Here is an 18,578-nt window from a genome sequence, read left to right on the forward strand (position 1 = left end):
CATAAAATTATAAATACAATAAAACAAAATAACAAAGAACAAATAAAAAATTTGATTTTTTTTTTGTGACAATAACAAACAAAAACCAGTGAGCTAAATTAAGAAGCTAAAGAGAAATAAAAAATTACAAAAACATTTCAAAGACAATAAAACAATGGCAAAATTGTTACAAATACCAAATTAAAATTTCCATATCAAACAAATGGAGCGCACTTGATTATTAGTAATTTGCCTTTTGATGTAACTCCAAAGCCAAGGGCTAATTCATTGCTGATGTTTATTTCATATATAAAATTGGACGAATATTTAAGTACGTTAAACCACGAGGGTGGTAATTATAGTCCTCCGTTAACCATGGCCACCGAGAGAGCACAAACAACGGGGGTGGCCACAACAAATTCAACTTCAACAGCAACAACAACAATGACAGCAGCATTAATAATAACAACAACGAAGACAATGAGCAATATATCTACGCAAACATATAGCAGTGATTGTTACCAAGAGCAGCCAAGTGTCAACAATGGCAACGCCCAAGATTTAAATATGAAAGCCAAGGAAATTGATGATGGGAGTACGAATAGCCGTAAGAGCAGCAGTAGCTCTCACTCGAATAATAATCTACCGTTAAGTACATCAACAGCTACAACCAATACAACAACAACTACCAATATTTGTATAACATATTGCAGCAGCAATCACAGCATTAATAACAACAACAATAACAACAGTATAAAAAGCAATAACAGCAACAGCAATAGCAGTAGTAGTAGTAGCAGCAGTAGTAGCAGCAGCAGCAGTAGCAGTACCACCAGCAATGATAGTCTTGCTGATATTTTATCCTTAGAGCGTTTATTGCTTTGCGTTCAAGAAGAAACCGATACCGATGGTTTATCTCCCTATGAAGATTTCAATGAGGATTTGCAATCTAAACCTAGACATCAACATCATCACCATCACCACCATCATCATCGTCATGACCATCACCACCACCACCATCATCGACATCATTCTGAAGAACATGCACCAGACAATGAAAGCACTGATGACAATGAATACCGTTCTAATAGTAATTCCATCAGTATTGACAATTGCCCATCTGGCTGCGAAGATTGTCCTGAATGTTCTACGACTATAGAATCTCTTAATGAGCAATGCAATGATGCCGCCTCCTCATCGATCAATGCCACTTCACCTGCCTCCATGTATGCAACAAATTCCAATGATATGATGACACGGCATTTTCGTCGTTCATCGATTGGTATGCAAAGAAAAACAGCATTTCGCCAAAGGAAATTAGATTCATTGGGAAATTCAAGACGAAAACGGTAAGTGAAAGATAATTTATGCTTTGGCGATTTGATCATGGGAAACTTGAAAACTGATGTGCAGATATTAGTTTTGATGTAGCAAAGAGTAAATTATTTTGACTAAAATTTATTTTCAGGGAGCCACCCTGAAAAATGTCCCAAAAAAAAAATATAAAAAACATCACAAATCAAGAATGCCCCAAAACAAGGCTCTATGAATGAGGTCCCATGAAAGTGACCCTCAAAACATAAATCAAGTAGAACCCCAAAAATTTATATGCAATACAACAGCACCAAATTTTATGTTTTTGGGTTTTAATTTCATTTTATTTTTGGGGCTTGTTTTCATTATGAAAATAAACCCAAATATTTCAAATTAAAATGACCCTCAATTTTCTGTTTGGAATTTGGACCTATCTGGCCTTAAATCAAGGATCAATAAAATTAAAATTACACTGAAAAAACAGTGAACCCACCAGAAAGAAAAGTTTTGATTAATTTTAGAAAATTTTGAAATTTTTAGAAAATTTTAATTAGACAGTATTACAAACGCTGGTAACACGCCGCTATCACAAAAATAAATACATATTTTTCAACAAATTCAAGAAAATTTATTAGACATAATTTATTTTTTTTTTTACATGTTAAAGAAAATTTTTTAGTTTAAAGGCTCTATGAATAAGGGTCCCATGAAAATGATCCTCAAAACATAAATCAAGTAGAACCCCAAAAATTTATATGGAATACAACAACACCAAATTTTTATGTTTTCGGGTTTTAATTTCATTTTATTTTTGGGGCTTGTTTTCATTATGAAAATAAACCCAAATATTTCAAATTAAAATGACCCTCAATTTTCAGTTTGGAATTTGGACCTATCTGGCCTTAAATCAAGGATCAATAAAATTAAAATTACACTGAAAAAACAGTGAACCCACCAGAAAGAAAAGTTTTGATTAATTTTAGAAAATTTTGAAATTTTTAGAAAATTTTAATTAGACAATATTACAAACGCTGGCATCACGCCGCTATCACAAAAATAAGTAAATATTTTTCAACAAATTCAAGAAAATGTCGACCACATATTTCTATTAAAATTAGAATCCTTGCGAGGCCTTATTTTCTCAACTTGCAATTTTTTTCGCAATTTTTTGGAAAAATATCTTTTGCTTTCATTTCTTCCCACTAACAAACGTCCAGTATACAAGTGAAGTATTGTGCTAGAGCGGAGTAATGGTGAGGAAGAAAAAATACGTTGTAGCAAAGAATCAATTATTATGGATGAAACATATCTCTTTGATAATGCGAAAATTACTGTAAGTGACACCATACCCGAAACAACTCTTTCCGAAAATGCGAACTTGAAAAGACAAATGCGGAAACAGAACCGACTACGGAGCAAAGTATTGATGGAGATAATGTCCAACGAAAGTAAAAAAGCTGCGTTGCCAGGTCAATAGTCCCAATATAGATTTTTTTACCTTGCAAACACTTAATCGTAAGCTATGAATGTAACAGGCGGATGCAATAGAAAGGCATCTAGATGTGTATAAATGTCCTTGTTGTCGTTATGCAGTCCAGAATGTAATGCAAGTTTCGCTGAAAGCGATTTTTTCATTAATGAATTTACTAAATTGTTTATTATTGATTGCTATATTAGCACTTATCATAATAAAACGATAAAAACCCGACCAAACTGTGATTATTTTGATTTCAAAACCATTTTAAGTAAGTTTTGAAGCTTTAAAATGCAAACAAATTTTAAAATGAATTTGTTAAGCTCAAGGTTTAAAAATGGGCCCCATACCAAATGAAAACAGGCCCCAAAGAAATTTTCATTTTCATTGGGAAATTTTAGGGTTCATTTTCATTATGCAGCAGAACCCCAAAAAATAAATGAAACACGACCCCAAAAATGAACAAAATATCGTGTTGTTGTATGACATGTAATTACTGGGGTTCATTTTCATTAGACAAAGTGGGCTCATTTTCATGGGGCCCATATTCATAGCGCCCGAAGCACAAGAGGAAATTGGGGTCCTCGAAAATAAAATAAAGTTAATCCCCAAAAAACATAAGAATTTGGTGCCGTTGGTTTTCTATATAATTTTTGGGGTCCTACTTCATTTATGTTTTGGGGCTAATTTTCATAAGACCCTTATTCATACGGCCGGCAGCAATTGTACACCATTTTGTTGTTTCAAAAGCATTTTATTGCAACGGATTTGATATGTATAGCGAGGTGGGCTAACTCGAACTTTAAACGATGGATGACCCTTGGTCGGGTTTCACAGCTTTGCCCTATGGACATAGTCCAAACACCATTTAAAAGTGGTAAAATTAGCTACAGTCTAATTTTGGCTAAAGCGATTTCAAAGGGTCATAAGTGGACGACCTTCGGCCGTTAGATTAAAGGATAGTTTCAGTTTCAGGCTCACTTAGACTATTCAGTCCATTGTAATAAGGTTTAGTACAATCGACTTCAAATTCGGTACGAGTATGTGCTTTGGATTAGAATAGATGTGGGAGAAATCGGTTAAGATTTAGATATAGCTCCCGTATACATCTTTAGCCCGATATTGATTGACATGTCCCCAGAATCCAGTGTGCCAAATTTGGTAGAAATAAGTTCAGACTTAGACCCTAGATGCCATAGTAACGTTTTAGGCTGAAATCTGAAATTTTCAACAAAATTATATTTTATTTCTACTAAAGTAATATAATATATTGGAATTATATGTTATTTTTCAACAGTTTTCTTTTGTATCTTCTCCCATAAACTCTCCGGATATCTGATTTTACGATTTTGCATATGAAACCATTTTGATTGTATTTCTACAATTTTTTAATAAAAATGTAAAAGTCGCCTTAATACTGAATGCATGCAAATATATTCTGGTTTCATGCAATGAGTGATATTTTATTCAATAATAATAAGTACATATACATTGTTTCAAAGTTTTTAAGCGAGGCTCATATAGCATAAAGTTTGGTTCTTTTAGTCATATTGAACAATCTCCAATATAGGCCTTGATATACTGTGTCTATACATAAAATTTTGACAAAATTATCTACCGAAATAACATTTTGACAAAAGTTTCTATAGAAATAAAATTTTGACAAAAGTTTCTATAGAAATAAAATGTTGACAAAATTTTCTATAGAAATAAAATTTTGACAAAATTTTCTATAGAAATAACATTTTGACAACATTTTCTATAGAAATAAAATTTTGACAAAATTTTCTATAGAAATAAAATTTTGACAAAATTTTCTATAGAAATAAAATTTTGACAAAATTTTCTATAGAAATAAAATTTTGACAAAATGTTCGATAGAAATAATATGTTGACAAAATATTCTATCGAAATAATATGTTGACAAAATTTTCCATAGAAATAAAATTTTGACAAAATTTTCTATAGAAATAAAATTTGACAAAATTTTCTATAGAAATAAAATGTTGAAAAAATTTTCTATAGAATTAAAATTTTGACAAAATTTTCTATAGAATTAAAATTTTGACAAAATTTTCTATAGAAATAAAATTTTGACAAAAGTTTCTATAGAAATAGAATTTTGACAAAATTTTCTATAGAAATAAAATTTTGACAAAATTATCTACCGAATATATAATCTTGACAAAATTTTCTATAGAAATAAAAATTTTTAAAAAATTTTCTATAGAAATAAAATTTTGACAAAATTTTTCAATCCTCGTAGACTTTGAGTCTGCACTGCATTTTATTGTTCATAATACATATATAAAAAATCAATGCCCTTATTTTAACTCCTTTGGGCCAGTGCTAAATTGATATTCACAATCCTGGTATATCTTCGTATCCACATATTGAAGTACGGATAAATTGCGTCATTCAGGAATTTCTCGTACTGGTTTTTATAAGCTGTCGACAGTGTATGGACATTTATTGATGGATTCAATTGAATGACCATAACATGGGAAAAAGCGTCATGGAAACCACATGTTACGTTACTCGACTGATAATCGGATATACAATGGAGTTTTATTTTTATATTTTTAATTTTGTAAACATTGTGAACATTTAAATGAAACATTGGATGATACAAAGTAAGGCATACATTTATGATTTTTTTATTAGGAATTTTAACAATAGTTTTATGCTCCATTTTGTAAGAAATTGATAAGCCTTGAATTCAATTGAAATTTAATACATACCTTTAATTCTTTAAATTGCAGAAGATCTGCTCCTGCCATCAGTAGTCGGAGACCTATACGCATTGTGCCTGATTGGACTGAAAATGCCATACAAGGTGAACATTATTGGAAGCCATCATCGGCATCGGGTGATTTATGCTGTCTCAATGAGGAATGTATTGTAAGTACTAAATAGTAATAAAAAGATTCATTAAGCATTGCACAAATGCCTCCGAATATCCGTAAATGTTTTCGGCGGTAAGACTTCGCGGTGTTGACTAGTAAAAAATGCAGACCATAACATCCCAACAACTCTGAAACAAAATTGTCTTGAGCTCAAAGACCATGCGAGTTTTCTTAGCTTAGAAAATTTTAACAACATTTTCTATAGAGATAAAATTTGACAAAATTTTCTATAGAGATAAAATGTTGACAATATTTTTTATAGAGATAAAATTTTAACAATATTTTTTTATAGAGATATAATTTTGACAAAATTTTCTATAGAAATATAATTTTGACAAAATTTTCTATAGAGATAAAATTTTGACAAAATTTTCTATAGAGATAAAATTTTGACAAAATTTTTTATAGAAATAAAATTTTGACAAAATTTTCTATAGAAATAAAATTTTGACAAAATTTTCTATAGAAATAAAATTTTGACAAAATTTTCTATAGAAATAAAATTTTGACAAAATTTTCTATACAAATACAATTTTGACAACATTTTCTATAGAAATAAAATGTTGACAAAATTTTCTATAGAGATAAAATTTTGACAAAATTTTCTATAGAGATACAATTTTGACAAAATTTTCTATAGACATAAAATTTTGACAAAAGTTTCATAGAGAAAAACTTTACACAATATTTTCTATAGATATACAATTTTGACAAATTTTTCTATATAGACAAAATTTTCTATATAGATAAAATTTTGAAAAATTTCCTATATAGATAAATTTTGACAAAATTTTTTATAGAGATAAAATTTTGACAAATTTTTCTATAGAGATAAAATTTTGACAAAATTTTCTATAGAGATACAATTTTGACAAAATTTTCTATAGAGATACAATTTTGACACAATTTTCAATAGAGATAAAATTTTGAAAAAATTATCTATAGAGATAAAATTTTGACAAAATTTTCTGAAGAGATACATTTTGACAAAATTTTCTATATAGATAAAATTTTGACAAAATTTTCTATAAAGAATGTCATTTTGGAAATTTTTTAAGTTTCGTTAAAAACTTTTTTGGGTGTCCACATCATTTACCGTCTTCGGTTCTCATTTCACCACATCTAGACCTGAAACTTGTCATTAAGTAAAGTTTTTGTTGCAAGTGTATATTCATTCAAATAACAATATTTTATCAATACGGCAAATTTTTACCATTTTTATTCACAGTAATATGAGTTGCTAGTACCTTTATAAGCTGAAGATGAAAAACTGCTTACCAAAAACGTTGGAAATAATGACTTACCATGATCGTACTACAATGTAACAAATAAATTTTTCGCAAGTCAGATTGATTCCTTATTTTCATTTTACATTTACAAATTAGATATAGGACTTGCCGATATACATGAAAATGAAGTTTCCATTTAATAGTAACTGATTACAAAATGCTCTTGGTAAGCAGTTTGTCGCCTCAGGTACTTATTTCGTTTTTACTGGGAGGATGTAAAATAACCCGATTATATCCAAAATTCACTTCATACTTTAATACAAGAATTTAATGCAGAAGGGCATGAAACCGATAATCGCTTTGTGTGATTGAAAATTTTAATGAAACTAACCCAACTTGCTCTTAACCACTTCAAAAGTGTATGGGGAGAAAAAATAAACAAATATGTGAATCACTTGTGGTAAAACTATTTTCACGTTCTTGCTACTACGTTGGGGCATCAACAATGGCGCTAGACTAGCTAGCAGTAAAATGAACTGGAGGTTTGAATGTGAAAATCATTCACATATTGCTATGAAATTTTTTATTATTTCACAAATTCCCAACAAATGTACATGTAATGGATACCATCAAGTTATTCACATTAACCCCTACCAACACCACCACCCATTCTCCTCTTATCACATCACGAGCTATCATTATATGACGATAAATATTGAATATGATGATGGTGAAGATGATGAGTACTTATAACTATGACGAAGAGTATCACCATAAACATTCATAGATTAGGGATTACAATAGGTATTTGTCGTGAGCCACAAAACTAATTTGCTTATGAGTTTATTTAAAAAGAAGGTTAACAAGCCTAGCAATGTGATCGCTTTATATATGTCAGGAAAATCATATTCGGCTATTGGTGAGAGCTCTAAAAAGTGAACAAACGTATGAACGTAAGTAAAAAAAAAACAACTACAACATCACTTGAAGTGGTTCGTTGTGTGACGTTTGCTATTCAAGTAATTATCAACTAAATGTAGTGAATGGATTCTGGATTTATATTACATGCACATATTTAAGTCATTTTTGTTAAAATTTTATTTCTATAGAATTTTTATTTCTATAGATTTTGTCAAAATTTTATTTCCATAGAAAATTTCGTCACAATTTTATTTCCTTAGAAAATTTTGTCAAAATGTTATTTCTATAGAAAACTTTGTCATAATTTTATTCCTATAGAAAATGTAGTCAAAATTTTATTTCTGTAGAAAATTTTGTCAAAAATTTACTTCTATAGAAAATTTTGTCAAAATTGTATTTCTATAAAAAATTTAGTCAAAATTTTATTTCTATAAAAAATTTTGTCAAAATTTCTATTTCTATAGAAAATTTTGTCAAAATTTTATTTCTATAGAAAATTTTGTCAAAATTTGATTTCTATAATAATTTTTGTCAAGATTTTATTCCTATAGAAAATTTTGTCACAATTTTATTTCTATAATAATTTTTGTCAAAATTTTATTTCTATAGAAAATTTTCTCAAAAATTTATTTCTAAAGAAAATTTTGTCAAAATTTTACTTCTATAGAAAAATTTGCCAATTTTTATTTCTGTAGAAAATTTTGTCAAAAATTTACTTCTATAGAAAATTTTGTCAAAATTTTATTCCTACAGAAAATTTAGTCAAAATTTTATTCCTACAGAAAATTTAGTCAAAATTTTATTTCTATAGAAAATTTTGTCAAAATTCTTTTTCTATAGAAAATTTTGTCAAAATTTTATTTCTATAGAAAATTTTGTCAAAATTTTATTTCTACAGAAAATTTTGTCAAAATTTTATTTCTATAATAATTCATGGCAAGATTTAATTTCTATAGAAAATTTTGTCACAATTTTTTTTCTATAATAATTTTTGTCAAAATTTTATTTCGATATAAAATTTGTCAAAATTTTGTTTTATTTCTATTTTTTTATTTCTATAGAAAAATTTGTCAACATTTAATTTCCACAGAAAATTTTCTCAAAATTTTATTTCTATAGAAAATTTTGTCAAAATTTTATTTCTATAGAAAATTTTGTCAAAATTATATTTATATAGAAAATTTTGTCAAAATTTAATTTCTAAAGAAAATGTTTGTCAAATTTGTATTTCTATAGAAAATTTAGTCAAAATTTTATTTCTATAAAAATTTTTGTCAAAATTTTTATTTCTATAGAAAATTTTGTCATAATTTTATTCCTATAGAAAATGTAGTCAAAATTTTATTTCTATAGAAAAATTTGTCAAAGTTTTATTTCTATAGAAAATTTTGTCAAAATTTTTTTTCTATAGAAAATTTTGTCAACATTTTATTTCTATAGAAAATTTTATCAAAATTTTATTTCTATAGAAAATTTTGTCAAAATTTTATTTCTAAAAAAATTTTTTTGTCAAAATTTTATTTCTATAGAAAATTTTGTCAAAATTTTATTTGTAAAGAAAATTTTGTCAAAATTTTATTTCTATGGAAAATTTTGTTAAAAAAATTAATTCTATAGAAAATTTTGTTAAAAAATTTAATTCTATAGAAAATTTTGTCAAAATTTTATTTCTAAAGAAAATGCTGCCAAAATTTTATTTATAATGAAAATTTTGTCAAAATTTTGTTTCTATAGAAAATTTGTTCAAAATTTTAAGTCTACAGAAATTTTTGTCACAATTTTATTTCTATAATAATTCTTGGCAAGATTTAATTTCTATAGAAAGTTTTGTCACAATTTTATTTCTATAATAATTTTTTTCAAAATTTTATGTCTATAGAAAATTTTGTCATAATTTTATTCCTATAGAAAATTTAGTCAAAATTTTATTCCTATAGAAAATTTAGTCAAAATTTTATTTCTGTAGAAAATTTTTAAAATTTTATTTATATAGAAAATTTTGTCAAAATTTTATTTCTATAGAAAATTTTGCCAAAATGTTATTTCTATAGAAAATTTTGTCAATATTTAATTTCTATAGAAAAATTTCTCAAAATTTTATTTCTATAGAAAATTTTGTCAAAATTTAATTTCTATAGAAAATTTTGTCAAAATTTAATTTCTATAGAAAATTTTCTCAAAATGTTATTTCTATTGAAAATTTTCTCAAAATGTTATTTCTATAGAAAATTTTGTCAAAAATTTATTTCTATAGAAAATTTTCTCAAAATGTTATTTCTACAGAAAATTTTGTCAAAATGTTATTTCTATAGAAAATTTTGTCAAAAATTTATTTCTACAGAAAATGTTGTCAATATTTAATTTCTATAGAAAATTTTGTCAAAATTTTATTTCTATAGAAAATTTTATTTCTAAAGAAAATTTTGTCAAACTTTTATTTCTACAGAAAATGTTGTCAATATTTAATTTCTATAGAAAATTTTGTCAAAATTTTATTTCTTAGAACATTTTCTCAAAATTTTATTTCTATAGAAAATTTTCTCAAAATTTTATTTCTATAGAATATTTTGTCCAAATTTTATTTCTATAGAACATTTTGTCAAAATTTTGTTTCGATAGAAAAATTGTTCAAAAAAAAAATTTTTTTTAATTTTTGCAAAATTTTATTTCTATAGAAAATTTTGTCAACATTTTATTTCTATAACAATTTTTGTCAAAAAGGTATTTCTATAGAAAAATTTATCAAAATTTTATTTCTATAGAAATTTTTTTTCAAAATTTTATTTCTGTAGAAAATTTTTTACAATTTTATTTCTATAGAAAATTTTATTTCTATGGCAAAATTTTGTCAAAATTTTATTTCTATAGAAAATTTTCTCAAAATTTTATTTCGATAAAAAATTTTGTCCAAAATTTGTTTCCATATTTGGTCACAATTTTATTTCTATAGAAAATATTTTTATACAATCTACCAAAACATCATAGAATTCTACCATTTATGGTACAATTCTACCAACTGTGGCAACCGTGCTAACAGTATCTTCAGCATGTCTCTTAAATACCCACATGTTTCTCAATCAGAGCATGTTTACCAAGTTTTAGGGGCATTTCTTAAATGGCACACCTATCATAGATATCCGGTAGAGATAGCCTCTTAAAATGCCACAAAGGGGGTGTAATAAAATAGAACCACAGAACAATAAAAGAATGGAATGTGGAAAAGGAAATGATGATACAATATGCCACCATTCCAAGCGAAAAAATGTATTCTTTAGTTTTATGCGAATGTCAAGAGAATATCATTTCATAATACGGAATAATAGGGTATAACTATGTCACTCCACACAGATAGCTCCTATGAAAAGATCTGTCAATATATGAAGGAAATAAAGAAATCTTGATGAAATGGAAGACGGCATTTTAGACAGGACGTTTAAATGAATAACTATTATGGAAACACAAAATTCTCAGGGATAATTTAAATTGATTTTATTTATAATTTTGTATTATTTAAACTATTTGTGATTGCATGGATTCAATTTTTAAACTACTCACAAAAACATGAAAGCAATTAAACCTAATCATGAGGGAGCCACTTTTTTTTAACGGATTGACCCCATAGAAGATGGAGTGTAAGGGAGTAAAGATCTGTGACGTTTTTGTATATATGGAAAAATGGCATGCCATGTTCCAAAGTTCTTGTCTTTACACTAACGATTTTGGTATGGATTTCAATTCACAGAAAGGCAGTATTAAAATAAGCTAACTTTTAAGACACAATTATATTTTAAATTTGAGTTTTGCTTGAGTGATTGTAGGAAATAAATTTTCATTTATTTCTTTCAGATTTTTTTTTTTTGTGATATCATAGTCCATGCTAACGACAACTTAAATTTCCAAATTCACACTCGACTTCATGTAGAAATTATATTATGTTTCAAGTAAAACACGTCTTTAAAATAAAGCGTTGAAATACTATTTTTGAACGCTTGTTTGGCTTGTAGTCACGAAAAATTTATTGAACACAAGACATGCCTGGCCGAACACAAAAAGTTTTTCAGTGGTGGTTAATCCCTTCTCAGTAATGCAGATACAATTTATGAGTGTTTTTTTTAAGCTTCTCTAAGTGGTTACACCGTAATAATTTACACAACATTAAGGACAAATTTCTTTAAAATAATTAAATTTTAATTAAAAGAAGGTTCACAATCTTCGCTTTTTATTTTCCCTTTAAATTTAGGACACTTATCTTTGAAATTTGGATCTATCCATTATAGTCATATAGTCTTTTGAAGTAAGGCGACTTTTCCCTAAAGTAACGAAGAACATGATGTAATGAAATAATCTTAAAATAAACCTTTAAAATTTTAATTTTAAATTTAAAATAAAAAAATTTCAAAATTTCACTGCCGTAGAAAAGTTTATTCAAAATTACATTGCCATAAAGGGTGATACGGTCAAAATTTGGTCAAGGGAAAACGCGTGTAAATCGGTGAAATCGTTTATTTAAAAAATCAAATTAAATTTATTTTTCAAGTTCAATTAGTATAAAATTCAGGAAAAATATTCAGTTAGGCTTTCGCTTTTCCAAATCCGAATTGCCGGGCCTCACGCTTGACACCTGCCATCAGATTTTGTACAGCCACCTTTTCCACCTTCTTCGCCGCAGAAAGCCAGTTTGCCTTGAACTGCTGCTCGTCCTTAGCAGTTTTTTTTTTGGTCTTCTTTAGGTTCCGCTTGACAATAGCCCAGTATTTCTCAATTGGGCGGAGCTCTGGCGTGTTGGGAGGGTTCTTGTCCTTGGGAACCACCTGCACGTTGTTGGCGGCGTACCACTCCATTTTTTACCGTAATGGCAAGATGCCAAATCCGGCCAAAACAGTACGGAACAACCGTGTTTCTTCAGGAAAGGCAGCAGACGTTTATTCAAACACTCTTTCACGTAAATTTCTTGGTTGACAGTCCCGGAAGCTATGAAAATGCTGCTTTTCAAGCCACAGGTACAGATGGCTTGCCAAACCAGATATTTCTTTGCGAACTTTGACAGTTTTATGTGCTTGAAAATATCTGCTACCTTTCCCCTTCCTTTTGCCGTATAAAACTCCTGTCCCGGAAGCTGCTTGTAGTCGGCTTTGACGTAGGTTTCGTCGTCCATTACCACGCAGTCAAACTTCGTCAGCATCGTCGTGTACAGCCTCCGGGATCGCGCTTTTGTTTATCATCGCGATTTGGAGTCACTACCTTCTTGTAAGTCGATAGTCCGGCTCGTTTTTTTGGCTCGATGCACGGTTGTAGACGATACACCCAGCTTATTTGCGTATCTCGGAGAGAGAGGTGAGGGTTTCGCTTGAAACTACCGGCAACTCTCTTTGTCGTCTCAGCGGCTTCCGGTTTTCGATTTCCCCCCGATCCAGACTTCCTGGCTGTCGACAAACGTTGCCCAAACACTTTATTACATTTGTAACGGTTGATTTGACAACTTTTAGCGATTTAGCTTTACGTGCGAGTAGCTCGGATTTTCGAGATGCGCGAGCAAAATTTTGATACGCTGCTCTTCTTGCTTGGACGGCATTTTGACAACTGAAGAGTGAATTCCAAAATCAAAATAGGTGCAACATTCTACATACACACACCTTCAAAATGAGGGGTGTTCAGGTTTTTTAAATGCAAAATTGAAAGAAATACGTCAAGTTTATATTGACCAAATTTTGACTGTATCACCCTTTATTGAACAGGTTGGCTGATAAGTCCCCGATCTGACACATAGATGGCGTTACTAGTATTAAATGCATATTATTTTTATATAATACCAACCTTCAAATGATGGGAGCCACCGTGGTGCAATGGTTAGCATGCCCGCCTTGCATACACAAGGTCGTGGGTTCGATTCCTGCTACGACCGAACACCAAAAAGTTTTTCAGCGGTGGATTATCCCACCTCAGTAATGCTGGTGACATTACTGAGGGTTTCAAAGCTTCTCTAAGTGGTTTCACTAGAATGTGGAACGCCGTTCGGACTCGGCTATAAAAAGGAGGTCCCTTGTCATTGAGTTTAACATGGAATCGGGCAGCACTCAGTGATAAGAGAGAAGTTCACCACTGTGGTATCACAATGGACTGAATAGTCTAAGTGAGCCTGATACATCGGGCTGCCACATAACCTAACCTAACCTAACCTTCAAATGATTCGTGTCAAAAATTAACGTCTGTCAAATAGTTCGTGAGATAAAGCGTGTTTTGTGAAGCAACTTTTTTCATTGTGAAAAAATGGAAAAAAAGGAATTTCGTGTTTTGATAAAATACTGTTTTCTGAAGGGAAAAAATACGGTGGAAGCAAAAACTTCGCTTGATAATGAGTTTCCGGACTCTGCCCCAGGGACATTAACAATAATTGATTGGTATGCAAAATTCAAGCGTGGTGAAATGAGCACGGATGACGGTGAACGCAGTGGACGCCCGAATGAGATGGTTACCGATGAAAACATCAAAAAAAATCCACAAAATGATTTTGAATGACCGTAAAATGAAGTTGATCGAGATAGCAGAGGCCTTAAAGATATCAAAGGAACGTGTTGGTCATATCATTCATTAATATTTGGATATGCGGAAGCTCTGTGCAAAATGGGTGCCGCGCGAGCTCACATTTGACCAAAAACAACAACGTGTTGATGATTCTGAGCGGGATTGCAGCTGTTAACTCGTAATACACCCGAGTTTTTCCGTCGATATGTGACAATGGATGAAACATGGCTCCATCACTACTACTCCAGAGTCCAATCGACAGTCGGCTGAGTGGACAGCGACCGGTGAACCGTCTCCGAAGCGTGGAAAGACTCAAAAGTCCGCTGGCAAAGTAATGGCCTCTGTTTTTTGGGATGCGCATGGAATAATTTTTATCGATTATCTTGAGAAGGGAAAAACCATCAACAATGACTATTATATGGCGTTATTGGAGCGTTTGAAGGTCGAAATCGCGGCAAAACGGCCCCATATGAAGAAGAAAAAAGTGTTGTTCCACCAAGACAACGCACCGTGCCACAAGTCATTGAGAACGATAGCAAAAATTCATGAATTGGGCTTCGAATTGCGTGCCCAACCACCGTATTCTCCAGATCTGGCCCCCAGCGAATTTTACTTGTTCTCAGACCTCAAAAGGATACTCGCAGGGAAAAAATTTGGCTGCAATGAAGAGGTGATCGCCGAAACTGAGGCCTATTTTGAGACAAAACCGAAGGAGTACTACCAAAATGGTATCAACAAATTGGAAAGTCGTTATAATCGTTGTATCGCTCTTGAAGGGAACTATGTTGAATAATAAAAACGAATTTTGACAAAAAATGTGTTTTTCTTTGTTAGACCGGGGATTTATCTGTTATTACAAAAACAAAAAAAAATATTTTGTTTTAGTTTATTTCGAATTCAGCAGATCAAAATACATAAGAAAATTTGCCTTTCATTAAGTGTACATGAATTTTTTATTTTTTTTTGCAAACTAGTGTTATTGTGTGAAATAATAAAATTTACTTGCTTCAGTAAAAAAAATCCTAAACTGAAAGCAGTTAGGAATAGTTCATTAACTACCCACAAAAAAATTTCACGAAAATTTTTCCAATTAAAATTTTATTTGAGTTTTAAAAAATATTCAATTAAAAATGTAATTTATTCAACAATTTTTTTAATTGAAATAAAAATCAATCACAAAAATAATAGTATCAATTAATTAATTAATAACGTTTCTGTGATTGAAGACATTTCAATTAAAAATTAATTGTATCAATTAATTTCGTGATTGAATCACAAAAAATTTATAGCATTTTACTAATACTGTTTTCTTCGCAGGGTATACGAATTTACTACTGAAAAAAAATATTTTATCCACTGATAACAAAGCATTCGTAAAAATTAACAAAAACCGAACAAAAACTAAAACCAAATTTAGTAAAATTTCTTATAAAATGATAACTCTGACTTCCTTTATTATAGAAAGCTTATCATTCATACGAATAACACTTAGCATAGAAACATATTTCAGTTCATTCGTACTAAGAAGTATTCAATCCTTTCAATTCTATTTTATTAAGCCAACTGCCTATAAATTTGAGAATAACTATTCGAAAATTATTAGGCATTATATTTATTTTTGTCATTACAAGTATGTCATTATAACTCACCGCAATGTAATGCAACGTGTAATGACAGCATTACTCCTGGTAATGCCAATTGTAATGAGATGTGGTTACCTAGTTTTTGCTGGGCAATTTGTAATGTATGGCCAGAAACAAATTTTTCGAATGACAGATTTATTACTCAAAATATATACGAGTATATATGCAATTTTTTTTTATATTTATACCTAATTACATATTCTCACCACCTTTTTCTCTTTTTAATTTTATTTTTACAGAAAAGTGGACAACGCATGAAATGCTCGGCATGCCAATTAATTGCGCATCAAAATTGCATTCCATTAGTCAATGAAAAGACTCAATTAGCTTGTAAGCCAACGTATCGTGATGTCGGTGTCCGACAATACAGGGAACAATCGGTGACCCATCATCATTGGGTGCATCGTAAAATGGAAAAGGGAAAATGCAAACAATGTGGCAAGGTAAGTGCAATTAATTACACAGACACACGCTCCTCCATAATTACTCAAAAATATTATGCAAACGAAAAAAGCAAAATTAAGCATAATTTATTGTATACGAATTTGATGTCATCCATAATGGGAGTCTTTTTGTTTTCAAAAAAAAAAAAAATATTCACAAATATCCTCAAAAAAAAAAAAAAAATACCCATTAGGATTATGATAACATGAATTTTCTATATATACATCATAATATACGGTGCATTATGTCGGTATATACATAAAGGAAAGGTCAATTGGGGATCTCTTACATCTAAACTGTACGAGATCCCCAACTCAATGTGAAGGAAATACAATTTTGAAAAAATTGTCTCTAGAAATAAAATTTTAACAAAATTTTCTGTAGAAATAAAATTTTGACAAAATTGTCTATAGAAATAAAATTTTGTCAAAAATTTCTATAGAAATAACATTTTGACAAAATGTTCTATAGAAATAAAATGTTGACAAAATTTTTATAGAAATAACATTTTGATAAAATTTTCTCTAGAAATAAATTTTTGACAAAATTTTTATAGACATAAAATTTTGATAAAATTTTCTCTAGAAATAAAATTTTGACAAAATTTTGTATAGAAATAAAATTATGAGAAAATTTTCTAGAGAAATAAACTTTTGACAAAATTTTTTATAGAAATAAAACTTTGACATAATTTACTATAGAAATAAAATTATGAGTAAATGTTCTATAGAAATAAAATTTTGAAAAAATTTTGTATGGAAACAAACTTTTGACAAAATTTTGTATATAAATAAAATTTCAATAAAATTTTCTGTAGAAATAAAATTTTGACAAAATTTTCAATAGAAATAAAATGTTGATAAAATTTTCTATGGAAATAATATTTTGATAAAATTTTCTATAGAAATAACATTTTGACAAAATTTTCTAAACAAATAAAATTTTGACAAAATTTTGGATATAAATAAAATTTTGTCAACATTTTAGATATAAATAAAATTTTGTCAAAATTTTCTATGGAAATAAAATTTTGATAAAAACTTCTATAGAAATAAAAATTTTTCAAAATTTTTTATAGAAATAAAATTTTCTATAGAAATTAAATTTTTGAAAAATTTCCTATATAAATAAAATTTTGACAATATTTTCTATAGAAATAAAATTTTGACCAAATCGTCTATAGAAATAAAATATTGGCAAAATTTTGTATAGAAATAAAATTTTGAAAAAATTTGCAATAGAAATAAAATTTTGTCACAATTTTAGATATAAATCAAATTTTGTCACAATTTTCTATAGAAATAAAATTATAACAAAATTTTTATAAAAAAAATTTGATAAAATTATCTCTAGAAATAAATTTTTGACAAAATTTTGTATAGAAATAAAATTATGAGAAAATTTTCTACAGAAATAAACTCTATAGAAATAAAATTATGAGAAAATTTTCTATAGAAATAAAATTTTGACAAAATTTTCTATCAAAATAAAATTTTGACAAAATTTTCTATAGAAATAAAATGTTGACAAAATTTTCTATAGAAATAAAATTTTGACACAATTTTCTATTGAAATAAAATTTTGACAAAATTTTGTATAGAAACAAACTTTTGACAACATTTTCGATATAAGTAAAATTTTGTCAAAATTTTAGATATAAATAAAATTTTGTCGAAATTTTCTATGCAAATAAAATTTTGACAAAATTTTCAATAGAAATAAAATTTTGATAAAATTTTCTATGGAAATAAAACTTTGACAAAATTTTGTAACTAAAATGTTGTCAAAATTTTAGATATAAATAAAATTTTGTCAACATTTTGGATATAAATAGAATTTTGTCAACATTTTAGATATAAATAAAATTTTGTCAAAATTTTCTATGGATATAAAATTTTGATAAAAACTTCTATAGAAATAACAATTTTTCAAGATTTTTTATAGAAATAAAATTTTCTATAGAAATTAAATTTTTGAAAAATTTCCTATATAAATAAACTTTTGACAATATTTTCTATAGAAATAAAATTTTGACCAAATCGTCTATAGAAATAAAATATTGACAACATTTTGTATAGAAATAAAATTTTGAAAAAATTTGCAATTGAAATAAAATTTTGACAACATTTTCTATAGAAATAAAATT

The 18,578-nt window shown here is 28.3% G+C and overlaps 1 protein-coding gene across 3 annotated transcripts in view; it reads left to right on the forward strand.

Annotated features, from left to right (window-relative positions):
* Positions 1–18,578, forward strand: part of LOC142228746 (eye-specific diacylglycerol kinase-like) — a 276,881-nt gene that overhangs the window by 192,096 nt on the left and 66,207 nt on the right. For 2 of the 3 annotated variants that reach the window (XM_075299254.1, XM_075299252.1), the window contains exons 3-4: positions 5,530–5,668; positions 16,228–16,431. In XM_075299254.1, the coding sequence (XP_075155369.1) occupies positions 5,530–5,668; positions 16,228–16,431 (343 nt within the window). Of the gene's footprint in view, positions 1–89; positions 1,329–5,529; positions 5,669–16,227; positions 16,432–18,578 lie in introns of all 3 variants that reach the window. The other variant, XM_075299253.1, reaches the window with a different exon arrangement.

The sequence above is a fragment of the Haematobia irritans genome, chromosome 3 (assembly GCF_050003625.1).
Source record: "Haematobia irritans isolate KBUSLIRL chromosome 3, ASM5000362v1, whole genome shotgun sequence".
Classification (NCBI taxonomy): domain Eukaryota; kingdom Metazoa; phylum Arthropoda; class Insecta; order Diptera; family Muscidae; genus Haematobia; species Haematobia irritans.